Source organism: Miniopterus natalensis, chromosome 17 (assembly GCF_054644295.1).
Source record: "Miniopterus natalensis isolate mMinNat1 chromosome 17, mMinNat1.hap1, whole genome shotgun sequence".
Lineage (NCBI taxonomy): Eukaryota > Metazoa > Chordata > Mammalia > Chiroptera > Miniopteridae > Miniopterus > Miniopterus natalensis.
This window is the reverse complement of record NC_142097.1, coordinates 37,332,154-37,360,050: the sequence shown is the minus strand read 5'-3', so window position 1 is coordinate 37,360,050 and position 27,897 is coordinate 37,332,154. Positions and strand designations below refer to the sequence as shown.

The 27,897-nt window shown below is 45.1% G+C and overlaps 1 protein-coding gene across 1 annotated transcript in view; it reads left to right on the top strand.

Moving 5' to 3' along the window:
- PITPNC1 (phosphatidylinositol transfer protein cytoplasmic 1) overlaps positions 1–27,636 on the top strand; it is a 184,380-nt gene extending 156,744 nt beyond the window's left edge. Inside the window, exons 7-9 of the mRNA XM_087826317.1 lie at positions 7,094–7,249; positions 10,584–10,647; positions 23,128–27,636. Of these exons, the coding sequence (XP_087682443.1) occupies positions 7,094–7,249; positions 10,584–10,647; positions 23,128–23,444 (537 nt within the window). The 3' untranslated portion in view covers positions 23,445–27,636. The remainder of the gene's footprint in view (positions 1–7,093; positions 7,250–10,583; positions 10,648–23,127) is intronic.
- Positions 27,637–27,897: the final 261 nt, after the last annotated feature.

The window sequence follows — 27,897 nt, the reverse complement described above, 5'->3', positions numbered from 1 at the left end:
TATTGTTGAAAGTATTACAGATGTCCCCTTTTTCCCCCCCACTGACCCCTTCACCCCACTCCCACCCCCTCCCCAGGCCCTCACTGAACTATTGCCTGTCCATGGGCCATGCATATATGCATATAAGTTCTTCAATTAATCTCTTCCCACTCCCCACCCCTTTCCCTCTGAAATTCCAACGATTTAGTTCTGACACTGCCGACCTGAAGACAGCATCAGATCCCCCAAGTTAGGAGCTCAGTCCCACAAGACCGTCCCACAAGACTGCCACTGTGGATGGCAGTCACAAGTCCTAGCCCACCTACACTTCTAACTGACCGGGGTTCCCAGCACAGGCTCTGGAACAAAGCAAGCATCTCACGAGCACTGGCTAGGATGATCACTTGTTCCTCCCATCACTGTCTTCTGACCACCTCTCTTGGGGTTCTCTCGATTTAATCTTCTCAGTGGTCACCCTCAGAGCTCAAGACTGCTGACTATTAACTTATCTTGTGGGGTGTACTCAGATTTTTCCATTCTCACCTTGCTCCCTCTTCCCCAAGTACAGAGTTGTGGGTTTTTCTGGCCCTGAATTATAACCAAGAAGGGCTCGGAACATGTGCGAAGCAGTCCCCCACCACAGCCACCTTCTTGCCTGCCTTTCTATGTGTCAGACACACTTATGCGTCGAGCTCTTTAAGAGGGGCACTGCAGAGCAGTAGCCTGAGTCACTCCGTGTTCATGGTGCACTCCGGTGCCAAGAGCCAGTGCTTGAAAAAATAGCACTTTAGGTATGAACTGCTAACAAAGCAAGAATTGGCTGCTTCTGGCTGCAGTTTGCATTTAGGTTGGTGGTGGTGTTTTTTTAAGCTGATGCATAGCAGTTGACCTTTTAAGTCAAGTTTTAGGTCAGTTCTCAAGCACACTCTGAAAGCTCCTTAGTTCTGTTTGTGTGTGTTTTTTAAACAGCATTATTGAGGTATAATTCACATACCATACAGGTCACCCATTTGAAGTGTAGAATTCAGTGGATTTTAGTGTATTCACAGATATGTGCGGCCATCATCACGGTCAGATTTAAAACATGTCCCTCACCCCGAAAGGAAACCCTGAATGCTTTAGCTCTCACCCCCCTGCGCTTTTACTCCACAAGCCACCTCGCCCCAGCCCTAGGCAACCACTCAGTTTTCTGTCTCTGTAGATTTCTCTGTTTTGGACATTTTATATGAATGGGATCCTTTAGTGTGTGGTCTGTTGGGACTAGCTTCTTTGAAAGTTCCTTGATTTTTATGGATTTGAGTTCAAGAAATCTTGGTCTGAAGTTAGGGCTAAATTTTACATGGTTGAAACAGCCATCCTTTGGAGGGCTATGAGAAAATAATATCCACAACATCTTGGAGTCTTCCAGAAAAGTTCCAGATGCCCGGGAGGGGAGGGGGGGGCGGAGCTGACGTATGTTGTTTGAACATTATAGTTACATAATGTAGCCATTCCTAGCCTGTTACTACCTAGCTCTTTTCCATTTAACATTTATCAAAAACTTCTCATTTCAATTAGCAGGGCAAGCCCCTGTTGGATAGGGTCCTTTGTGGTTCAAATCAAAAGTGTAATTAATCACAGAGACTTTGTATCTCAATGAAAATCGGCTACTAATATCGCTTCATGTCCAGGATCTCCCGGAGGCTCCTGCTCCCACCTCCCAGGTGTGAGACTGACTCTAACCAACTCGGGGACAGTTGCACCTGGGCACACTAAGGAAGAAGCCGCAGTGTAGCCTTTGTTCTGCTTTGTCCATACCGGACGGATGAGGCCGGGAGGCATGCCTGACCTTGAAAAGAGAAAGCCTCCTAAAGATGTCCCGTGCAGAAGAGTGGCCAGCGAGGTCCATCTGGCCACAGGGAGACAGCCCTGGTACCAGCTCACCTTCCTCCATGCAGATGGGCTTTGACTGCAAAGGTCCATTGTGCCATCTGCCAGAGCCTGGGGAGCAACAGCAGGATCTGGAGCCAGAGCTCTCATTGTGGGTGAATTTAGAAGCCCCCAGCCAGGAAAACTTGCAGCCTGGCGTATGCCCAGCCAGCCAGCTGCTGGGCAGAGCTCTGGAGGCAAGAGCATGGCTTTCAGAGAATTCCGCATCGCCCCGGGGACCCAGCTACAGCTGCAGAGTGTGGGGCTCAGCACCTCACGACCCCTAGTACCTGAGAGTGTGACCTTATTTGGAAAGTGGGTCTTTACAGGGGTAATCGAATTAAAATGAGGTCGAGAGGGCCCTTATCCAGAATGACTGGTGTCCTGATAAAAGGGAGAAATTTAGACAAAGATGTAGGCGTGCACAGAGGAAACACCATATGACGTGTGCATCTATAAGCCAAGGAATGCCAAAACTCCCAGCAAACCAAAGCACCTGATCCTAGCAGAGGCAAGAAATAAATTATTTATTACCCTCAGAGGGCGCCAGCCCTGCCCACACCTTGATCTCAGACTGGGAGGCTCCAGACGGGTGAGACAATAAATTTCTGTTGTTTGAGACACCCCTTTGGTGGTACTTGGTTACTGCAGCCCTAGCAACTGAATACTGTTTCCCCAATAAGGGAAAGACACCCACCCTTGCATAGAAGGAAGGCTTTTGGAAGCAAAGGATTGCACTTGTCAGTGTGTAGCTCTTGACCCTTCAAGAGGAAAGCTCTTAAGAAACCCCTACGATGCTCAGAACCTGTCTGACTTCAAGACTGACCCATCGTGCTATAGGCAGGCAGCCGCCCAGTGTGTTCACCCACCAGGGAAGTGCCCACCTTGGCTCCTGCGCGTGCCCCCCTGTGGCTACAGAGCCCCAGTGAAATCCTTAAGGGAGCAGCCTGCGGTAGGGCAATCTACTTTGCTCCCTGCTTCGTCATCTTGGAACCTGCCATGGAAACGTGAGACAGAGAGGAAGGAATTGGTCCTGAGGCTGGAGACTGTCCCTTGTCCTTGGCCCAGAACCTAGTCATAGCGTCCAAAAAGCAAAAACTCTTCTCTCGGGCCCTAGCCTGTTTTGTTCAGTGGTTAGAGTGTCGGCCGGCAGACTATAGGATCCCAGGTTCGATTCTGGCCAAGGGCCTATACCTGGTTGCAGGCTCAATCCCCAGCCCTGGTCGGGGTGTGTGCGGGAAGCAACCAGTCGATGTGTCTCTCTCATGTCGGTGTTTCTGTCTCTCCCTCTCCCTCCCTCCCTCCCTCTCCCTCTGAAAAGCAATGGAAAAAATATCCTTGGGTGAGCGTTAAAAAAAAAAACCTTCTCTTGGGATTTCTTCTGCCGCCGTTCTCACAGACACTAGCAGGCGACAGTTCCTGGGAAATGGGAGTGCCCACCAGCCCTTCCCTGGCACAGGGACACCTGCGTGATGGTTGGCGGTCTTGTTTCTGTTGCACTCATAGGCATTTTTCTGTTCACTCGACCACAGGATAACAACAAAGTAATAACCATCCTGCAGCTCTTCGGACATTCCCGCTGCCTACTTTTGAGGGGCTTAATGAGATTTGAGGAAATTGCTTTACAGTATCTCTAGAGGATGCTTCTTATCTCCCTGGGATGTCTCCTGTCTATCACACATCCTCTGTTGGGTGCTGGACCGGGGACTTTGCCTACGTTACCCAGTTGAAGCCTTGCAGCAGCCGCACAAGGGAGTCAGCACTGACACCCTCCTGCAGATGAGGAGACTGGCTCTCCTCCGGCAGATGGTACCAGCATTTCAGGTGGGACCGTTCCTGTCCACAGGGTGTAAGGTTTGGGAGTCCAGGTCCCGGAGTCAGGCAGCCCTGAGATGATATTGTATCTTGGAGCAGTGGCTTAATCTTGGCTGTGCATTCAGGTCACTTGGGGACCCCACCAAGACCAGTTACGTGACAAGCACAGGGGTGGAGGGCCAGCCTTGACCCTCACCCCCAGCAGTTTCTCTCGCGGTTCTGGAGGCCAGAAGCCCCAAATCAAGGTGAGCGCTCTAGAAGAGAAACCATTCTCGCCTCTTCCAGCTTCGGGGGCCTCCAGGAGCTCTCCTTGGTTTGTGGCTCTATAGCTTCAGTCTCTGTCTCCAGCGTCATGGGGCCTCTTCTCTGTGTTATCTTCTCCGTTTCTGTTTCTGATAAAGACACTTGTCATTGGACTTACGGCTTGCACTCTTTTTATTTTAAATTTATCTTTATTGATTTCAGAGAGGAAGGAGAGAGAGAAACATCAATGATGAGAGAGTCATTGATCAGCTGCCTCCTGCACGCCCCCGACTGGGGATCGAGCCCGCAACCCGGGCATGTGCCCTGACCGGGAATCGAACCTCGATCTCCTGGATCCTGGGTTGATGCTCAACCGCTGAGCCACACCCGGCAGGGCATGGCCCACACTCTTAATCTAGGGTGATCTCATTTCGAGATCCTTAGCTTTATTACATCTGCAAAGACCTTTTTTCCCAAATAAAATCACACCCGTAGTTACTGGCGTTGAGAACTGGAACATAACTTTTAGGGAGTCACCTGCGCCCCACTGCAGAGAACTTACATCATATTTTCTGATTACACTGGGCTGGGATACAGGAGGTTGAAGATGTGTAATCTCTCGGTCACACTAACGTCAAACTTTTATGTCCTTTTAAAATAAGCCAAACCCTGAAACCAAAGTATGGGAAGGTCCAGGGGATTTGTAGCATCAGAGATAAAGGTGGAGGTTTATAAACCTCATTTTAAAATAAGGAAACCTGGAAATGGAAGTTTAAAATGTGAAACAACCCAGTTCTTTTATAATGTTTGTAAGTGATATGACAGAGTTTGAATCAGGACTAAGATATTGTAATAGCTGTAGATACACAAACCATATATTTTAAAAATGAAAATAAAAATTTTAAGGTTATAAGGAAGGTCCACGGATATGCAAATGGACAATTTAGATATTTATGCTCACAAATTCAAGTGGGACAGTGGGAGTTGAAAATTATTTCAAGAGAAATGGGTATTGGGGTTGGGGGGTGGGGGCCAGGATTAGGGGCGATGGGCTCTGAATGGGAAAAAGGAGACAAGTTTGCAACCAGAATATTTCAGGTAAGACCCAAGGGTTAGATTCCCCCCCCCCCCATCTTAATTCAAAGGCATTCAGTTGGATGTTCATTTCTGATCCTGAATTTTGATTAAAGGATCTCTCTGGTCAGTCCTTCCCCCTTACCGCCCTTCAGCTCTTTGAACGTGAATTCCTAAATGTGGCCACGTCTGAGATTTCCTAGATGAAATCAGCAGCTGCAGATAGGACTCCAGACTTGCAAAAAATCAGCACACTGTTGCCGTAAAAAGCCCAACTGTTAATTGCTTCTTTGGCATCTGGCTCTAACAAAAACACCCTCTCCCTGTTTAGTATTAAAAGTAAATGTAGTGGAAAGAACATTGGGCTAGAATTAGGAGAGGCTGGGATTCTAGTCCCCGACCTGTTACCAAGCGCGTGTGGTTTTGAGGCAAAATATTTCATTTCCCTCAGGCCTCAGCGCCCTTATGCATAAAATCGAGGATGTGAAACTAAATTATCACTTCCATCTTAAAAATCCTATTCTGCATCTAAAAATACAGTGCACGTCTCATTTCTATCTAGCCTTTTCCTAAAACCTTATTTGGCGATACCTTGATGTAACTTCATAATTCTGCGGCGCGATAAGGAACCACACCCAGATTTAAGCGCCTGCCTCGTCTTCGGGGCAGGCAGTACCTTTCCCGTCTCACTCAGAACTGAAATTTGCCCCGAGGCCCCGCCGTTCTTGGCTGCTTTGGCAATGCGACCCACCAGCGTTCCACGTCTGATATTACAGGGTCTTGCTTTATCCTCAAGAAGTATGGAGCGGACATTAGCACGACCTGAATCGACACAGTGTCTCTTCTGCCATGTTGCATTGGTCAGAGCAAGGCAAAGGCCAGGCTGGATTCCAGGGGAGGGCAGGTGGCCTCCACCTGTTGATGAGAGGAGCCGAGTGCGGAAAGGAATAGATGGCTCCTGTCTTTGGAGATCATCTACCACAGTCTCCCTGGTGATCCATCTCCTGACCTGAATGGTTGCACGTGGTATAGAAACGCAGGGCAGGCAGGAATGGGTCCCATGGCCTTAACCATCAGATTTACTACAAACTGCAGGGCGCTTTGGGAAAGCATGGCTGTCCCTGCCCTGGACTGTAGGGTTGGGAAGTGCAGTCGAGGTTTACATTAGTGGAATGCTTGCTATGGGCCAGACCCCGTGCTTAATGGCTCTCTCATGTTGTGAAATTATCGTAATCTTTCCAGGCCCGTGCATATAATTTCAGTGGCAGTTTCCAGGTTGTTTCAGGTGATAAAAATACAGCATGGCAGAGTTCTCACCAAAGATTCGAAAATGCCACCCACGCTTAAGATCACCAGGCCCACCATTTTCCTGCAACTGATGCAAGTTAGAAGGGACCCTGGAGGCAGGTCAGGGAACAGAGATATCCAAAAGTAGAGTTGAGTCTGTTTTCTGTGTGGAGGGAAGTTCTCTGCGACCACACACAGACCACCCTCCAGGCCACACACACAGCTGATGCCCTTTCACCCTCCTCAGGACAAAGAAATCAGGTGGAGGGAGAGCGTAAGGTAAATACCCGCCTCTGTCCTGTGCTCACAGCGCACCTTCAGTAAACATGCGCTTAGGGTAATGACCGTCATGATATTAATGTATGCAGGAATATCTGCAAACCCAGAGCCGGTGCACACACTGAAAAATCCTACTGAGGTAGCATATAACATTTTTATTGCTTTTATGTATCTTCCACAGTTTTATTGATACATAATTTACATACCAGAGAGCTCTCCCATTTAAAGTGTTCAGCTCAGTGGTTTTTAGCACACTTACCAAGTTTTGAACCATCACCTTAAATCTAATTTTAAAACATTTTTATCACCCCCAGAAGAAACTTTGTTCCCTTAGCAGTTATTCCCTATACCATGCCCGTCCCTTAGCCTTAGGCCACTAATCTACTTCCTCTCTCCATAGATTTGCCTATTCTGGATATTTCATGTAAATGGAATTACACGGTGTGGCCTTTCATATAAATGACGGTTGACCTTTTAAGTTACCATTTCTTTGGTATATTGTTTCTAGGACCCTAAACACTTCAAGTCGGAGAAGACAGGACGGGGACAGTTACGGGAAGGCTGGAGAGACAGTCATCAGCCCATCATGTGTTCCTACAAGCTGGTGACTGTGAAGTTCGAGGTCTGGGGGCTTCAGACCAGAGTGGAACAATTTGTACACAAGGTAAGTGAACAAAAGAGCAGTTCCCGAGCTGCAGACAATGTAGCTACCTCTATGGTGAGCTGGAGTAAATGATGCACAGGTGCCGAGCCAACACCAGCTAACTACATCTGGACAACCCTATTTTCATGAAAATGCATTTTACAGACAGGTTTAATTTTCTTCCGTGATAGATGTTTTACATCATCTCCTACTCTGTACCTCCATGTCTGTTGTGCGTGTATATTCAGGAAGCTGGGTGTTCAAAGCATACTTCCCCCATGTGGAAGCAACCCAAGTGCCCATCAGTAGACAAGTGGGCACTAAAGCTGTGGCACAGACATAAACCATGGAATATTATTCAGCCGTAAAAAAAGGAGTAAAATCTTACCATTTGCAGCCACATGGATGGACCGAGAGGGTATTACACTAAAGCAAAATAAGCCAGAGAGAGAAAGACAAATACCATATGATTTCACTTATATGTGGAATCTAAAGAACAAAATAAATCAGTGAACAAAATAGAAACAGACTCACAGACGCAGAGATCAGGCTGATGGTTGGGGAGCTGGGTGAAGGGGATTGAGGAGTACAGCTTGGTGGTTACAAAACAGTCGTGGGATGAAAGCACAGCCTAGGGAATGTAGTTAATGATATTGTAGTAATGATGGATGGTGCCAAGTGGGTACTGGAAATATCAGGGAGAACACTTTATAAAGTGTGTGATTGCCTAATCACCATGCTTTACATCTGAAACTAGTACAGAATAATGTTGAATGCAAACTTTAATTGAAAAATAAAATTAAAAACAAACAAACATACACCTCCCTTTGGCATTGGGCTAGATGTTCCAAGCATGGGTGCTTGTACTTGGTACTTGGGTGCCAGGCAGAGGCACAGGGTTTACCTGCGCGTGCAGTCCCCAAGGATAATTATCACCTTAAAGGTCCTCAAATGTAGACCCCCTAAGGTAGAGGACACCCCAAGAGACAGAACAAGAAATCCCAGGAGTCCCATTAGATGGTGCACCGCAGAATTTCTGCTCATGTAATAATTCTGTCAACAAAGAATTGTGAACAACCTCAAAACACAGATTTCAATTCTGTGCCCACTTTGGCTAAGCTCATTAACTTTATTGCAGGAATTCCCTTGCTAATGATTTAGGTTTGTTAGGGGTTTCTAACATGACCCCTGCCCTTATGGGGGGGGAAAATAGGAAATGCGTGTTGAGCATTGGCCTTTGTAACTCCTTCCATTTCCATAAAAATAAATACTGCCCACGTTGTCTCTGCATTCCAGATAGGCTGGATATCTGTTTATTTTTCCACTTAAAAGCTGATTTAAAAAAATAGCTTTCTCGAATTCTTTTGGAGGCGTTGGAATTTAACCTTAATGTGCTGAGCTTTTTGTTACTTAGATGGATTTGTCTACGGGCGACAATTGACAATAAAATAGGGGGTCCAATGGACAATAAAAATGTTTAAATCTTGAATATACTTCCAAGGAGTAGACTGACCTTGGGTTCATGATAATAGCAGACTCTGGAACAAATTTGAGACAGAGAAGTGTGCCGATCTGCTGAGCCCCAGAATTCACTCTGCCCAACCAGAGGTGGGAGCCGAGCGAAACACCTAGAACTCAAGTTCCGGGACCTCCTGCTGTCCAGCTGTGTCCCAGTTATTAAGCAGGAAGACAGTCAGGGTTCTGAGTAAATATTTTGCAGCCTCAGCTCTGTGTCTGTCCCTCAGGCTGTAACTTCCTTGACTTCCTACAACATCCCCCCTTCTTCCCCCCCCCCCCGAAAATGATCTTTTCCTAAGGCCACTACCATAGTGCATTTTATTATTCCCTCCTCTCACAGAGCATATTTAGATTGCCACAGGGCTCCTTGTGTTTCTTTTCTCCCAGGTGATTCTGGCTAGTTTTGAGGACCTATGTCTTTAAAACACCTGTAAGAATCACACTCTCGCGTAGGCATCGCCGTTGCCCGTTTCCAAATAGAATGAAGTGTCATCGGCGCCCCAGAACACACCTGCCCTGGCGCGGGCGTCGCTAATGAGTGTCTGAGGCCAGCGTTGGCATGGGGGCCTTTCAACACTTTTGTTTTTTAAGAATCCTTTCACAGTTGAGGGGAAGGAACGTTTGAAAGCGAGTTATTAGCACATCCTTGAGTTCCTGTTTCCAAGCAGACAGCTGTGTTGTGCTTAACGTAACAGGGTCTATTTACCGATGCCTCGATGCTGTTCTTTTGATTTCCATGAATTCGACACACTCGGCACTCAAGTGTGTTCGGCTTTGTGTTTCTTACTTTCATGATATGTTTCCTCCTTAAGCCTCACTAGATAGGCAGAGGCTGGAATAATAAACACTTTGTTATAAATGCTTCCCTTGTTTCTGCAAATTCACCAAAATTAAAATCCTTCACTTACTGAAACGTGCTCGAACCTTCCACGAGAGAGGTTTTTTGACAATTGCTAGATTTGTTGGGCAGTAAGAAAGGGATGTTGGAAGGAGAGCGTGAGTGTCCAATAAACATAAAAAGGCGTATTTATGGGGGACAAAAAAGGAATACGGTGAAATAAAAGCACATGGACAGGCTGCATGCAGGCAAACTATGTATCTATTATTTTTCTTCATCTACTGTTGCCATTACGTGTCACCATCAGAAACAGTGTCATTCCTTTTGTCTCCAGTCAGGCTTATCATTGTCATTACGTTCTGTTCTAGTTCAGGTCTCTCATTTCATCTCTTTCGATGATAGTTGACTACACTTGCTTCCCACCCCACCCCCCTTGTATTACATGAAAGTCAAACCTAGAAAGACATTTACTCATCTTGTGTCCCACACCTTCACTTATTTAAAGAAAATTAACCAAGATTTAAGATATTTCATAAGAGAAGAAAGAGTGTTGAGTGCTCTTATAAGTTACTTGCTGCCCAGAAAAGCTCTTGATTTCTAACGTGTATGACCTCCTGGCGCCAGCAAGACACACCCTTCTGCACATGAAAGGTAGAGCTTGTTTTAGGTAAAGATAAACAGAGAGAAAAACCTCAAGGTGATTAGTCTGGAGTGTCATTGCAGTCCTTGCCATGTGACTGCCAAGTTGTTCTCATTGGTGTGTACACACCTCCAGCCCGACTTCCACGTAAGAGGGACATTAATTTACACCAAGGACATGGGAAGGGCTGAGGGTGAGCAAGTACAATATCTGTGCACGTCAGCTACAATTGTCACCCCTTAGGGACGGAGGGATGGAGAAATTTCCCATTGCCAGGATTCCTAGAACTGGGAACAATCTATTTTCCAGGTAGTTTTCATCCAACGTGGTATTATTTCTACCTCCTTTTACTCTTCCAGGTGGTCCGAGACATTCTGCTGATTGGACACAGACAGGCTTTTGCGTGGGTTGATGAGTGGTATGGTAAGTCTACTTCCCCGAATAACCCGTAGGACAGTTTCATAATGTGTTGACTTGGGCTTGCAGTCCATCTGGCTTCAGACGCTACCTAGAGAGATGACAACAAAGGCAGGGCTCCTGCCTCCTGGACTGGAAATAGCACAGCTCACGGAACATAATGAGGGAAAGTGTAATGATAGAAGCTTGATCTGAAAGAACGACAGTCCTTAGCTCTCGAGGAAATAGGGCCTCAGTGTGTTTGATGCTTGCTTACTTGACGTGCATACAGGACTCCATCATACGCCGTTGGGTGGGTTTCAGTCTCATCCTAATTTATGCCAGACTTCAAGATCAAAGCCGTCTCCAGCGTCATACCGAGTGAAAGCCATCCTTTGATTCACTCCCTCACCCAAAACAAGGATTCGGTGAGAATTCCAGGGCAGAGGTCTGGGTGCCCCCAAAACTATTGAAGTTCTGCACATTTCCAGTAAATGAAAACATTTGCCTCATCCCACAGTGGATGGACCACCCTTCCCAGTTCCTCAGCACTATCGTTTTGTCCACGGGAACCCTCAGCAGTCCCAGGATCAGTGGTCAGACGCTAGTGTCCTTGACTATAAATAGAAACAAACTCACCCAGCTGGTGGCTTGGGTTAAATCTGATTATCCAAGGAGGTGCCCTTCTCCCTGGCCTTACCCTAAGTCACACTGAATTTGTTCTGAGTGTGAGCACGATTGCATTCTGGTGCTTTTCTGTCATTGTTCCACCAGTTCCCTTCCTCTTCAGAACAGAAATTATCAAATTTTAAGTGACAGGACAGGTTGGACTGAATGGGCAAAAGACAGTGATTGTCAGTAATGTTGTTAGCTGTTGCTAAGCCACATTTTTTTTATTTATTTATTTAGAAACATGGTTCTGTAGGCCTCGGGCTTTTTATTTTTTTGCAGTTTTTCCCAGCTCTGCATCTTCATAGAAGAGACTCTTTTGAAAGATCACCACCTCCCTTAACACCCCCCTCCCAGGATGCTGCTCATCTGGCTCAGCACATGGTCACGGTGTCTCCCTAAGACCTATCTGTGATTGTTTCTTGTGAGGCAGGCAGAGGGAAAGGCTCCTGTTATTACTTCCCCTGGTCATTAAACCAGTCTTTTTGGTTGTATTTTTCTGGGGAACTTTTCTCAGATTCTTAGAGGGAGCACAGACCCCAGCAAAAGTTAAAAAAGAACTGGTCCGCCCAACTTGGATTCCTCCAAGCTCATGTTTCCTTACAACCCACATTAAGCGGGGATCAAAAGGATATTCAAAAAATAATAGGCTCAAACTGATTAGAAGCTTAGCAAGTGAAGGGGGACCTGAAGGGCCAAACATCTGCTACCTTGAGGACCGAGAAGACACGGGGCACATTAATAGACTTCTCTCCAGTGCCAGGATGCCAGAGCGGACTTTTAAGGAAACACAGCATCACACAGGGTAGCAGGGTCCTGGTTCAGAGGACAGAACACTGCAAGCTTGTCCATCAGGAAAGAGGGTGTGAGTAGAGACAGGCTATAGAAGGAGAAAAAATTGTGGGTGGGCTTCTGGTAAGCGGCCTCCTGGAGTATGGAGGGTGGGGACCGGCTTGTTAAGCCAAGCCTGAGGTAAAGGGAGAGACTTTACTTTTAATATAAAAAAAAAGAAAAGAAAAATCTCAGACTATTACAGGGGCCCAGCGCTAGAGTAATGCATCAAAGGAAATGGGATGTCTCTGGTCCTAGAGACCTCACAGAGAACACCTACCTGTTTACTTTAGATGGGTTAGGTGGAGACAGAACTCGAGGAGCCGGCTGACAAAAAGCCTTTTCTGAATCTGAATGCAGAAAACAGCATGTGGTTTAGTGGATGTAGACCGCCAGGGCGCCTTGTGCTCCCCGGAGAAGGCCTCCACCCCCTGTATCCACAGTCCTAGCCCCAACCAAAACAAGCCGCCTTTTCACTCACCAAGGGGTCTGAGAACCACCCCACCCATCATGTAAGTTACTGCTGGCATCACCCCCGGGCTGAGCTGCTTGGGGGCAAAACAGTGGCTCCTTCATTACCCAGACGCAGACGCTCGATTCAAATGGATGGAAACGGCCCTGCCCGCAGAGCGTCTTCTCAGCCCCTTATTCAGGGTAATGCTGGGGGACCTTTCGGGTAAATGGGTGCATCCCTGGTACAGAAGCCAAATGTCTGCCAGGGTAGCACTTCAGTTTTGGGTACCTGAAGTTGCTTGTTTTCCTTTGGTCTATATAGCCTCAGGGAGGCTGTCGTTAGTGAACATGGAAAAGGTCCAAAGTAAAAACAAACAAATAAAAAGCAACTCTTGCCTGTAGCTTATAGCCTGGTTTCTCAAAGTGAAGTCCCTGGACCAGCAACATCAGCATCCCCTGGTCACTTGTTAGAAATTCAGATTCTCAGGCCCCGCCCCAAACCTGCAGAATCAGGTACACTGGGGTATAGGCCAGCAATCCGTGTGTTAATAAGCCCTGCAGATGATTCTGATGTTCGATAAAGTTTAAGAACACCCGGCGCATAATGTGGACTGCAAACCAGATTAGATCTCCAGGAAGGACAGTTTAATTCAGAGCAAACAGGCTAGACTGAAGAATGGTAGGTGTCCTCAGGGCCAACTGCCAAACTGGTGCCTTGTGAGAATTAGAAAAGGGCGTCCCCCTTAAGGCAGATTCAGCAGGTGCCGTCAGCTTGGGGCCGAATTTTAGCTCCATTCACCTCCTGGGCTGAGTGTTCATACTGCGCACAAACTGTACGCCCTAATGCAATGGCATCCCCGGGTGTCTTTCTCCCTAGTTAGACTCACCGCCTCCGGTGCTTAATTAAGAGTCAAAAAAGAAAAGGGGGGGACATCACAGACGATGGTGATCTTTTCTTGCCCAAGGATTTTAATTTTGTATCTTTTCCAAGTCTCAGCTTTTAACTATTTCCCGAAACAGATGTTATTCAGCTCATGTTCATGGTAAAATGGAACCATTTCCACTGTTGGAGGAGCTGAGTTTGTCTTTCAAAAGCTTGATTGGGCTTTATCCATGAGCCTTGGGTGTCTCCTGCGTGACTAGAACACTAGTCAGAGAAGCAACAACAACACATTTCAGAAGGTGGGGGCGTGGGCTATAAAAATAGGCAGCCCCGCTTCACAAAAGCATGGTTTTGCATCACAGTCTGGCAGTATTTTGAGAGAGGAGCACAGGATTGCCAGAGGGAGGCTGTGATGGAGTGAACCCTCATGGAACATCTTGGAAATCCTCACCCTTCCAAAAAAATATGGGTGGTAGTTCTGACTGGTATAGATGAAACCACCTTGTGACAATGGCTTAGAAATCATCCGGGAGTCCCTAGAGCAAGCCCAACAATGAGAAGCAAGCTCAGGTAGAGAAAGAGGCATGCTTAGGGAGCATTAGCTGGTTGGGTTCACCAGGCCAGCATTTTCCAACGGCCTCACATGAACTTGAGTGCCATGGCTCTTACGCAACATTTTATGTGTGCGTGCTTATGTTCGTTTCCCTGGGGAGAGAACCCTTAACTTTCCATCCGCTTATCAAAGGGATCTGTGACCTGCCCTCCACTTCCTCAAATTAAGAACTGTAGGAAAAAATCACAACTGTAGATTATAATTCTGATGTTAGTGGTCTGAATTACATGAAAGGGTAAGCACCAAGCTTTGAGAATTGGCTACTTACACTGCAAAAAAAGTGTAGCCACCCTTAGCTATTTATAACAAACTATTGAACTTACAATCATGTTTGAAGGTTTAAATAAGGTACTTCCCAAAGGACAGCCATCATTTTGGTGGAGCCGAAGGAGCATCCAATCTAATTCATGATCACTGGAGCCACCCCCCTCGTGCCCCACCCCAAACCCAACCCAGCCGTTGTTTCAAGACTTGCAGTTTTATTTAAAGCAAGAAAAAAATGACTTCTGTTTAGGCTGAGAAGCCTGGAAGTGGAGAGAAAATATTTCTAGAAGGAAATATAACACAATGTGTCACTGGACAGGTTATTGAGTTAGAGTTGTAAGACTCTTTAAAAAAAAATTTTTTTTTTTTAATATATCTTTATTGATTTCAGAGAGAGGAAAGGAGAGGGAGAGAGAGAGATAGAAACATCAATGATGAGAGAGTCATTGATTGGCTGCAGCCTGCAACCCCGGGCATTTGCCCTCACCGGGAATTGAACCCTGATCGCCTGGATCCTAGGTCGACGCTTAACCACTGAGCCACACCCGGCCAGGCTCTTTAAAAATTTTTAATTGCTGCAATGGTCCAGTACAATGTAGGAAAATTCTTGCTTGCAGACGTTTTGTTCCCTGTCATTTGTAGTTTCTCTGTGTGTTCACCTGGCTCCTATCCTAAAGGCCTTTCAAATATATGACCTTACCTCCACTTCCTGTGAAATCGGCCCACCTTCTTTAACACTAAAATGACGGAAGGAAAATCGCCACCATAAACAAAGTTGAAAGGCTAGGAGAAGACACTTGCAGTCTATGCAGCTAACAGAGGACGAGTATCTATAATATATAAAGAGGTCCTACAAATCAGAAACCAACAACTCAGTAGAAAAAAGGTAAAGTACAGGAACAGTAGAAAGAGAAACTCAAATGACCAGTAACCTCACTACTAATCACAAGAAATGTAATGAAAACAACAGAAGGGTACGACTTTGCCCGTCCAATAGCGAAAATTTAAGGGAGTGACAACGTTTCGTTGTGGATAGGTGGAAGAACAAATTAACAGTTTTTACGAAAATGGTAAGTACAAATAACCTATGACCCAGCCACTCCACGTCTAGAAGTTCTTTCTTAAGGAGCACGGCCCACGTGCTCATGAGTATAGGTGCAAAGCTGTTCGGTGCAGTGTTGTTTATAAAAGCTAAACATTAGGCTCAGTGTAAATGTCCGTTCACAAGAATATGCTCGAGTCAGTTGTGAACCCACACTGTGCCCAGCAGCTTAGAGTAATGAGGCAGTTCTTTGGGACTGGTATGGAAATGTGTGTGTTTTCCATTAGTGGAAAAGGCAAGCTGGAGCAATATGTATAGGACAGTATATAGTATAATATATAGTACAGTATAGTATATAATATAGTATAGTATAGTATAATGTATAGTATAGTATACTTGTATAGTAATCGTGCTGAAATGCAATGAGGGGGTATCTATACCCCAGAATACTTCCCAGTGCCGCTTCTGTCCATCAACCTGTAGTATAGTATATAGTATAGTGTAGTATAGTATCGTATGCTGTACTATGATTCCATAAGTGTGAAAATAAATGAGACCGTGCATGTGTGTGTAGTAACATACATGTGAATTTTTTTTTTCAAATCGGGCAACCTGTGCCTCAAACTCTTTAATAGTAGGTACCCTGTGTTTCCAAAAGGAATGAGATTTGTGGGAGAGGTAAAAGGAGTTAAACTCTTTTCTCTGTAGTCCAGTACTACTTGAATTATTTCTGTGAAACATAATTCATGCATTACTTGAGCGATTCATTAGATAATAATTAGAACCCACATTTTATTTTTTGAAAAGTAGAAAATGGTCGAAGTGCACTAAGACTCATAAAGCTGAGGTAGACTTTGCCCTTACTGAGAGCCTTCAGTTCATGGTTTAGGAAACCAAAGAAGATCCACCAGTTAACAAACCCCCGGGGCCCAGCGCTGCTTTGATGAAGCCGGGCTGATGGTAGAGGAGGAGGGCCCAGTCTCCGCCCAGTCACCTGGCACAGGGGGTCCTACTCAGGCCCCCTGGGGTGTGACCTCCACAGGGTGGGCTAGGGAACGGGCTCTGCTCTGCCCTCACCTGAAGGAGGGTAAGAGAAGGAAAGAAATGACCTCACAAGAGGGCAGAGAAAGGAAATCTTGCCCCACTGAAATGCAATGACGGGGCATCTGTACCCCAGAGTACTTCCCAGTGCTGCTTCTGTCCGTCAGCCTCTGACAGCCAAGTGTCAGAGATACTAGGATGCGCCTTTCTTAGAAGAAATACCGCGATAGTTCCTATGCTCTTAAGTTGGGCTCTTAGCCCAGTAGTACTTGTTCAAGACACCTTTATTTAAGAAAAGTAAATTACGACCTTTTAAATCTACAAATTTAAGGGGTGATTTTTTTTTTTTTTTTCCAGTTTACTTGCAAAATAATTGACATAGGCTTCTTTTAATTAAGAGTTGCTCTGACACATGTAAGCATTCGCTTGCTGGAAACAAAGAGATCCCAACCTAAATGGTTAGACATCACCGATCATTGAAAATCGATCGGTAATGAAGATGAATCGTCTCCGAGAGGATAACCAGTCCTTGGGCACATGTAATTGAATTTACTAGAAAATTGATTCACATATAGATTTCAAGGTAATATACTTTGCAGAAGCAAGACATAATACATTTTACCAGATAACCTGAGCAGGAACATACATTTTCACTTGATTAGGCTTTCCATAAATTACTAAGGAATACTGACAATGTCTACTTCGTTTCCATAAGCATGTGCGGTGTGTGGAGGGAGCTCAGGATTTAGGCAAACATCCTTCACTTCCACATCAGCAGGGACCAAATTATCATCATCTTTTAGGGAACCACCTCACTGGAAGTGTGCACTTTTTTTTTTTTTTTTTAAGATTTTTTATTGAATTTTAGAGAGGAAGGGAGAGAGAGAAACATCAATGATGAGAGTCATTGACCGGCTGCCTCCTGCACGCCCCCTGCTGGGGATGGAGCCCCCAACCCGGGCATGTGCCCTGACCGGGCCTCGAACCGCAATCTCCTGGATCCTAGGTCAACACTCAACCACTGAGTCAAGCCCCTAAGGACCAGAAATAATATATATATTTTTAATGATGGTCTTTTTTCCTCTCGTACACAAATAGTGTGTATTTGATGTAGAAAATGTGGAGAATATTGATAAGCAGGATGAAGAAAATGTTAATTACCTATAATTCCAACCCCTCGAAACAATCATGGTTAACATTTTGAAATGTATATACTTTGTCTTTTTTAAATGTATATACTGCTGTCCTGACAAAAATGATTTCACATAATATGCATAATTTTTTACCTCCTATTTTTTATTTAACAATATACCAAGGACATTTCTCTATGGTGTTAAATATTTTTCTACAGTATTTGTGTTTGCATAGTACTATCAGCCCCCTGGGTTGTTTTCAATTTTTCACTGTTATGAACAAGGCTGTAATGAGTATCTTTGTTATTAAATCTTTCATCACATCCATAAAATTGATATATCCTTGAAAGCACATAGTCACACAGTTTAAGCCCCTCTCTTAACAGTGAGCTAATTAAAGCCAAAGAATGATTTGTGTTGGAATTTACTAGAACAAAGAAACTAAAATGCCTTTGTGAGTGGGAGGAGAGAAAGTGTCTAGTGAACATAAATACAGAGAAATTTCTTTAAGTTTTAAACGTTGAGCTTAAAATGACCTCAGCATTCATTCCAGGTATATTTGTGTTTAAGAAACTTTGATAAACAGCCATTGAAATTAATGTGATTGTATTGAAGGAATGTGTTGTTATTGCTAACTAAGGTGCATTTGTTCTAATCACAAAGCAGCATCTCTTTATTGCTTCCAGTCACCTCAATTTTCTAAAAGAAAAGCTTGCTCTTTGCTTGGCCAGACTGCTGCTTAGCACTCTTGATACTTACATTGCTATGGACAGCATTCTTGACTGACCGTTTCTGGGCGTGGGGGGGTGGCAGGGATCATCCGCTAAAGAACATAGCCCAGGTCTAGGTTTAGAGCCACCCTCCACCTTAGCCCCAGACCACGCTGAATTAAATTATAAACTTCAGGCAAGTCTGCCCTTGGAAATAAAGAGAATCTCACATGGCACACACACGTGGATTGATATAAAATGACACCAAACCACACGATGCAGAAAACACCTAAGAAACAATCCCAGCTGTGAGTACCCGCTCTAAACCCCCAAGGTAATTAGTGATCAGGGCGTTCATTTAACCGATCGCTCAGCATACCTTTATGGTAAAGAGGCATGAAGTTAAATTCTGCCGAGAGAGCAACAGAAGAATGCCCATCTGGGACACTTGTTGATAAAATGTAGTAAAATAACCAAGGAGTAGGGTGGGGGTGGGCAATAAAATAAAAGTATTTAAAGTGAGGCTAATTGTTATTTTTATGCACTTACTGAAACTGGACAGGTTCTATGTTTACGTTTTTTATCAGTTGGATTAGGACAGTGTTTCTCAACCTCAGCACCATGAACAGTGGGACCAGGTAGTAATTCTTCGTTGGAGGAAGGGTAGCATCCCGGTCGTGACCATCAAAAATGTCACGAAACCACCCCCCGGTTGAGAACCATCGGATTAACAGATTGTTTTCCTGAAATACTGAAAACCTGCGGGCTCGGACCCAAAATCATAATGTCACGTTCCGTTTTATTTATAGACTAGTGTGGGTGTGAGTAGTGCCAGCCACCTTCACGCTGTTAGACCTGCACTCTGACACCACGTGTCCTCTGCAGAAACACACCTGTGTGTGAGCATTGTACCCAGTCTCACCTGTACCCCTGACCACCATTCCTCTGCCTCCTACGTCATGTCTCCCATAATAGCAATGAAAGTGTCCTTTCTCTCGTCCAATGCACTGACTTAAATCACGACTCTATTTGGAAGCTATGTGGAAGGTAAGTATTAAACCAGGCGCACCTGAGCCCGTCCCTGCAGGGATCTTCTAACTCTGCTTTAGGAGATCTCAGGCTATGGCGCTGCCCACGTGCTCACCCTGCACCCACTTAGCTCACTTTGTAAGAGTTCCCCCTAAATAATTTCCACTCTTCTCTGTCCTAAGACTGCCTCTGACTTCACTTCCTCGGACTTACTCCCCCCTTTGGCTGGTTTAGCTAACTTTATGGTTTGCTCTTTATAAAGTTAGCGAGTCCCTGCTTCTGAAACCTCTCTTGGCTTCCGCTAAGCTCCCGTCTTTCCCTAAAGTCTCCCCATTGAACGTTTGCATTTAATAACGGAAGTTGCCGACGTCTCGACCTTCTTTCAGATATGACAATGGATGATGTCCGGGAATACGAGAAAAACATGCATGAACAGACCAACATAAAAGTTTGCAATCAGCATTCCTCCACTGTGGATGACATAGAGAACCATGCCCAGACAAGTGTATGTAGAATTTTTAAAACATGTCGCGCCCCCCCACCCCCCCTTTACCCAACGTACACATCAGCTGATCTGTGAAAGACAGCCAACGCTCCATTCTCGGACTTCCACAGAAAGCGCCGTCGCCCAGGGGCTGAGCAGGGTCCAAACTGGACAGTGTCACCTCTTGCTTCCAGACATTTCAATCCTTTAAAGCCTCTTGACTTGCAGGTCTTGCCGGTCATAAGGCCAAGAATACACGGAGAGTGGAAACATTTTGTCGCACTAGTGAGTGGCCTGGCCTGCGCCAAAAAACGGGTAAAAGCAGGTGTCATGAACGCTAGGCCATCGTGCCAGTAACTTTTAGAAACACTCATTCATTCAAGGGAAGGCTTCTGACCCATCTGGTCTCTTAGGTTTCCTTACATTTGCTTTGAGATGCTTTCTATGGCTCTTTATAGCTGTTCTACCCAGTCGGTTCCTTTTTACTAAGCTAATGTCAAGGTGGGTCTGCAGTCGGTTCATACGCACTGGCTGTGCAGTGAAGGTCTGAGCAGGGACTGTACCCAGGGAGCCTCGGATTAGTCCCTGGGCACTTTGGAAATTGAGAGCTGACTGTAGAGTGTTTGCCAGTATTTTTTTAACATTTATCTTTATTGTTGGAAGTATTACAAATGTCCTTTTTTTCCCCCATTGACCCCTTGTACTAAATATCGTTATGTTCATGCTAATGAAGAGGAGATACCGATGACAAAGAAAAATGTAATCACTGAGTCATTGATACATACCTTTGTCCAGAGCTGTGATCTCTGGGTGCCAGCTTGAGCCCGCATGACCCAAAATAGTACACTAATTCAATTTTTAAGAAATTGATGTTTTAGTTCTAGGAGGCTGAGAGGTGGCTGTTGTTGTAAAGGGATGCTTTGGAATTGTGAAGACCTGTTGGTTGCACTTTGGAAATCTTTAGCTAAGTTTTCAGAGCATGCCTTTGGAATGTGCCCTGCGAGGCTGCTTATTGGGTGCACGTGTCTGCCCTTGAGGGTGAAATGGCCCTAACTCTACCTCCCCGTTTTGCATGCGGTGATTGTACTTGCAGAAAACCCTTCTCACAAGATTTAGCCCAGGTGATCTTCTGATCCTCTCTCTGCACAGACCAACTCCTAATAGGACTTCCCTCTCCCTCTCTCTCCGTTCTAAAGTTAGAAATGCTCCTTAAGGAAACTGTCCTTGGATTTTCATCACTTTCAGTTACCTTTTCTTTTAGGAATGTTAGACACCGGTTCCCCCTCAGCCGCTGTCTGAAAGCTCCTCACTGTCAGGGTGGCTAGACAAAGGAAGCCAGAGGAAAGGGGGAGACACCACGCGTCCAAGAGACACAAAGCACAGTGCTTGTCTCATTCTGAGTTCTTACAGCTCTCAGCTTAGGCTCTTTGCTTGGTTTTCTTTTCATTTTACTGTGATTACTGGTGGTAGAAGATCAGTTTACCAGGTGGTTGGTGGTACCTAGACTGGTTCTCCCCATGGGAAAGCCCGAGCATTCTCTGGCTACAACTCACAGGCGTTCCCATGACGTCAGCAAAAGATAATGCCTATCTCTTCAGAGTGGTTATTTTGTTTTTTTGGTGTTTCTTTTTTTTTTAAACATATCTTTATTGATTTCAGAGAGAGGAAAGGAGGGGGAGAGAGGGAGATAGAAACATCAATGATGAGAGAGTCATTGATCGGCTGCCGCCTGCACACCCCCGACTGGGGATCGAGCCCGCAACCCGGGCATGTACCCTGACCGGGAATTGAACCCCGATCTCCTGGATCCTAGGTCAATGCTCAGCTGCTGAGCCACGCCCGGTAGGGCCAGAGTGGTTATTTTGAATGCTTACGACATTTCCCTTATTCTGTGGAATTCCTTCAAGCGGGAGACTGTTTTTCCATTGTCTCTTCTCTATTGTAATGAAAGTTGAGATCCGGAGGCTGCTGTGCACCACAAATAACCACCTGGGTGCTCAGTAAAACTTAAATCATCAAGCCGAGTAGGAACAAATTAGATGGAAATTTTGCAAAATTACCACCCATGACCAGGGCAGTAAGGAAATAGCCTCCTTTTCTATCGAGCAGTCTCGGTGCCTTCCAGGAAGGGAACTTCTCAGAGACTCCTGGAGGGACTGTAAAATCCAAATTCTGTCCACTCCTGGTGATTTCCGCCCTCTGCTGGAGGCATGGAGTAGAGCACATTTTCAGAAAGGCTGATTTCTCCAAGATGATGACCATTTATTATAGCAGAAGCAGACCCCAATTCACTGACATTTCCTGAGAGTCTCCATTTTTTTATTTTGCAATACCTCATTTTTAAAAAACGTCGTCTCTTTTTTTAGCTTGTTCACTAGACTTAGTATTTTTTTAAAAGTGGCAAGTTCACGGGTACGATTTTCCATGTTCTCTTCTGAGTTTTATATTATACCAACACAGCCATCATTTTATATTTCCTTTTTGTAAAAACTTTCCCTTTCAGAAAATTTAGTAATTGCTTCAGGAACTCTGAAATCAGGAAATCTGCTTAAGGATTTTGTTTTTTAATAAATATTTCTGGTTTGGTCATACAATATTATGTGACCTATATATCAGAAAGGGGCAAAAGCAGGTTTACAGTGTGAGTACGTGAAGCAGTTTATTCTTATATTATTATTTTATTATTTTATTATTTTTCTGTATAAACAACTGTAAACCTACTTTTGCCATACATTTGGGGGGCCATAGATTGTTTTAATTACCTTCCCTTTATAGAAAAGATGGCCGTGTCTGATAATAGTCACACACAGCTCCGGTCTGGTTCTGTACTCCTGATAATCTTCAGAGTCAGAACATAAAATACTCATGAAGAGTGCTTTGGGAAGTCCTGGACAGGTATTCATAAAGGATTCAGAAGTTTGCCTCCGTTAAAAGGAAAACTTCAGGGTTTAGCATTTCAGTGATAATTCAGGTTTATAATCTGGAGAGGCCCCTTTCTCATAGGGTTCCTATATAGGTCCCCCCTTTTTTTTTTAATATATCTTTATTGATTTCAGAGAGAGGAAGGGAGAGGGGGAGAGAGAGAGAGAGAGAGAGAGAAACATCAATAATGAGAGAGTCATTGATCGGCTGCCTCCTGCACGCCCCCGCTGGGGATCGAGCCCACAACCCCGGCACCGTGCCCTGACCGGGAATCGAACCTCGATCTCTTGGATCCTAGGTCGCTGCTCAACTGCTGAGCCACGCCGGCCGGGCCCTATAGGTCCTTTAAAAACAGGCATAGAGATGAATCCATTCGTGTGTTTTCCAAATAACTTCTCATTATTCTTTGTCTTTTTTTTTCTTTTCTTTGAAGACATGACAATGGATGAAGTCCGAGAATTCGAACGAGCCACTCAGGAAGCCACCAACCAGAAAATTGGCGTTTTCCCACCTGCGATTTCTATCTCGAGCATTCCCCTGCTACCTTCTTCAGTCCGCAGTGCCCCTTCCAGCGCCCCGTCCACACCTCTGTCCACAGACGCACCCGAGTTTCTGTCCGTGCCCAAAGATCGGCCCCGGAAAAAGTCTGCCCCAGAAACTCTCACGCTTCCAGACCCTGAGAAAAAAGCCACCCTGAATTTACCTGGCGTGCCCTCTTCAGACCGGCCATGCCGGCCCAAGTCAGAGTAGCTTCATACGAATCTTTCATGGGGTTTTATATTTTTGTTTTCAGGGTTGGTTTTTTTTGGGTTTTTTTTAAGAATCTTCTAATGTAGAAAAAGACTGCTTTGTCACTCAAACATGTTCTTTCGATCTCCAAGTGTGCATGTATGTGGTCACGTAACTTCACATATAATATGAACCCCTGAGTATGCCACACAGCATCGTATTAGATGCAAAATGTAAGACACGCAAAGGACAGAAGGCATCTTCTGTAGTCACAGCTGGAAGCCAGGGAGGAAGCCTTGTTACTGGTCATTTGATGAGGTTGGTATGGACTTCAAGGGTAAATAAATGAAAACTTTGCACCGCCGTGGTCCAAGGTGTGGTAACATAGTGAAGTCAGTTTCCTCCCATCAAACCGGAAATTCTCAAAAATACTCTCAGGCATAACATACCTAATTGTTAAATTTTGAAATGCTCAGCACCAATACTTGAATACTAGTAGTTACTAAGATTCCTATTTTGGTTCCTCTGACTCAGGATTTGGGGCCTAATTAACACTTTAAATTTTTTGAAAATTTTAATTAACCCATAGAGGCTCCAAGTGCAATTGATGATAACTTCTTTATACCTTTCAGAGAATTTAATAAAGATTCCACTTGTTTCTGTCTTTTAATAACTTTCCCCGATGTGCCCTCGCGGCCTCAGAAATCTTAAGAATTACATGGGTGAATGTGACCTGAACTGACAGATTTTGGAAGAGTTGAGTTAGGAACCAAGAGGCCCAGGTGAGGCAAACATCTTTTTACTCTACAGGTACCAACAAACCTTAACTTGTCAGCTTCCATCTTCCACGAAGGATTCTCAGAATTTGCAGTTTATTGAATCGAATTCATTGACTACTTGCCCATTCAAAGAAATTCAAGGGTAGGTAGAGTAAGCTAAGAGGACTTGAACTCTGTCAGAATGTCTGCTTTGGGAAACCCTAAAAAAGAGAATTGTCTCCTATCTCCCTCCTGGTTTTACTTTTAATAACATCCAGGCTCCCTGGAACAGACAGCCCGTCCCCGGACCTTAGGAAAGACTGTCATTCTCTTGCACCTTGCTTGACATCCAAATGTTGGGACCGTCACAGAAATTGAGTAAATACTGTCAAGTGGGGGGCGAGAATGAGCAGAATTGTTGCCTCCAGTCTGTAAAGTAAAAGGGAGAGATAGAAGACGCCCCTCTGCCTGGCTTTCTCTTAGACGAGTGTTGCTACTGCAAAATTAGATCCAAGGTTGACGGGAGGCGAGATCATTCACCAAAGGGGCAGGAAGGGAACTGCCTTCGGTCTTCAGAGGAAAAACCTGCCACCTTCGCACCTCACTGCCGCTCCAACGCAGAAGGAAGGGCGAGCAGAATCTAGCGTTACTCTCGTCCTCTGTGAGAGGAAGCGAGCAAGGTAATCGGCCGCCTTCAGGCCCCCAGCTAGCTTTCTTCACCATAACTTCCAACCTCAGGAAAGGGACCTTCCCAAAACAGATTCCAAAGGAAACAGACCAAGGAGCATATTTTCTCTCCTGGCCCCTCAGCCCGTGGGCCCTGCCTGCTTCTCTCAAGTGCTCAGCACTCCGAGTTGTGTCTTTCAAGTTGACAGACTCCCAGGTGCAGGCGCCGGCCCCCGAGCCCAGCACCAAGTAAGTGTAAGTCATACATCAGACTGTCCTTTCTTTATCTACAGGTTGATACTTAGCTCGAGAAAAATAAAAAAATAAACCCAGACCTCAAGGGAAACCAGTTGCCCATAGCTTAGAGCAACGGTGCGTCTCTTCCCTAAGAAAGATAGCCTTGTAGTAAGGCACCTTTGCATGGTATGGTAGCATGACTTTTGCTTGTGGGAAAGCGTAACCCTGTATCAAACCCCTTGGACTTCTCGACGGCTCCCTCTCCACCCAGTAGTGCTTAGCGAGAATGTTTGGCTTCAGAAAGCAAAATCCCGTTTTCACAAGGCCGCGATCATGTACGTGTTCGCTTACCATTTATCCGCAAGCCAAAATCAGGACGGGATGGGGTCTCTTTCTAATGGGACCGATTCATTTTGTGCAGGTTGTTCACACATCTGACACCTAGTTTTTTCCATGAATACCATTGCTCTTTGTAAAGTAGCTTCCGCTCGCAAGGTCCGCAATCCTATACACTTTAGAAAGCTGATTTCTCATTTCCTTCTGTGAGTTTTCTTTCTCTCGTAGGCCGTGCAATGCCACCCGCATCGATTACAAACTGCTAAAGATAGTGTGATCTTTATCCATCAAGTGTGTGTGCTCTTAAACTATGTTCAGTTTTCTGTCTACACATGGTTTGTGTGTATTTAATAAAGGGGGGGGTGAGTATATTCCTTCGACTGCTTTGAATATTTAATCCCGTCATCACGAGCATGAATGACTCCAACCTTGTACCTGTCTTGATTTGCAAGTGTCGCTTCACATTCTCCATACATGCATTTGTTTGTTGTGGGATACAAGCGTGCCAGGAACGTGTACATAGAACATTAGCAATTCCTGTAAGGATGGAAATGAAATGGCTGCATGATGGAAACGTAGAAGAAAAATAAAAGCAGAAACTTGAATTCATTAAGCATGTTTGGGGGGAAATAGAACCTTTAACTCAGTGCCTCTGTCTGCGATGTGGGAACCTTCGACTTTGCTCACCAAAATTGTATTATACCTGTATGTATATATGTAAATATAGTATAGTGGGTCAAACACCACCAGTTAGAGGACTCCGGTAGCCAAATTAAAGTAAGTAATCCACAGAATAACACGTGCACACCATCTTCATCACTGATGTTAGCAAAGACCACGACAGTGGCTGCACATTTCATTACTTCGGGTGCATGTCACATACGAGGTGCCCCTGGGCTGCAGTCCAGCATTTGTTACTTTGACTGCTTTCCCAGGGGTCAGACGGTCTCAGTGTTTTTCCCGCATAAACTTGGTCAGAAGTTAGCTCTGGAGACGGTTTCATTTTTTTCTTTTGGGCTGTAATCAAGTAAAAGAGGCCATGGCATTTCTCGGTCACCACCGTTACAACAGGCACAGTGTGCATTCGTTGGTGAACTAATTTGTAAGTCCTTCTGTTCGGTTTTGCATCTGTATGGGAGGAATGGTTTCAGTGTGTTTGAAGGTGTCTGTTAGCCGTGTTTTTGGCTGTGAAAATAAACCTCCAAGCGCGGTCGTGACTGTACAATGCAGGCACACAAACCCAAGACCTCAAAAGTAATTGCGTGGTTTTCTTTCAAGACGCTGCAATAAACAGTGACCTGGAGAGTAGATTCTGACACTTCTCGACAAATCCTTTTCCTGTGACATGTCAAGGTTAATGTAGTATGTGTATTTTTTTTTTTAATTCTACTTTCTTTAGTAACTTCAGGATTCAGAGACAACAAGGTCACTGGCTGGTTTAGGTCGATAGGAATTTTGCTTTTCAGAAGGGCCAGGGTATAATTTACATATAATGTGCAATTGGATAATCGAATAGACAAGAATTGTCCAGTTTTAGTCTCTTTCTGATCATCTGACTCGGTAGGCTAGATAACAGTCTGCCATCTGAGCCGTAATTCTTGAAATTAAAAAAAAAAAAAAATCTGTTGGGTGATTGTAACTGGTCATGGACAGACTCCTTCCAACAACTGATTCTCACTGAGACCGAAAAGCTGCACAGTTGCACAGCGTTGGCCCGCGGCGGCCACACCAGGCTCTTCTGCCTCCAGAACAGTCTGTTTGCATTTGAAACGTCTTTAAACTTTTTAGGAGTTAGTGCAATAAGAGGATGTGAATATGTTGAGAACCTTTCAGACGTCATTAAATGTAATTTTGTTGTTAACAAATCTTTTAGGATAAGCGTCTGGATGTCCTTGCTTAAAACTGAGTTGCAAGCCCCCCTTCAGTGTCTATGTATCACCGAGAGGAGGTGCTTTGAGTTGAGGTTCTGCCTGTTAGTGTTTCCATTTCAAGGTGGGATCCTGAATAGTGAAGGGAGGCGACAGACCACCTCCACTGCCGAGGGACCAAGGTGTGGCGCACAGTGCTACAGACTGCAAGCAAACGGCGACCTGCACACATGCCCGCCTCCTGTGTCATTTTATGGCTGTTTTGTGTTTTTTTGCCCAGTTATTTATTATTGTTAATAACTTACGTTTTCTTACCTTCTGTTGTAAATAAAGTACAAAGCAATCTTCTTTCCAAGTGTGGCTTCCTCTCTCCGCTGGCCTCCAGGGAGTGTTGGCAATGCTGCGTTTGTGGGCTGGTGGGAAAGAAGTGGTCGAGGCAGGAGGAACAAGCCGATGGCTGGTACTCAGGCCCAGTTCTGGGGGACTTGCGGGCAAGGAAACCTGGCCCAATAGTCATGTGTTGCCTTCAGGGCCAGGGCCCCTGGTAGGAAAAGCCTGGGCGCCAGCTCTAACTATCCAGCCAAAAAATTCTCAAGGCAAATCTGTAAC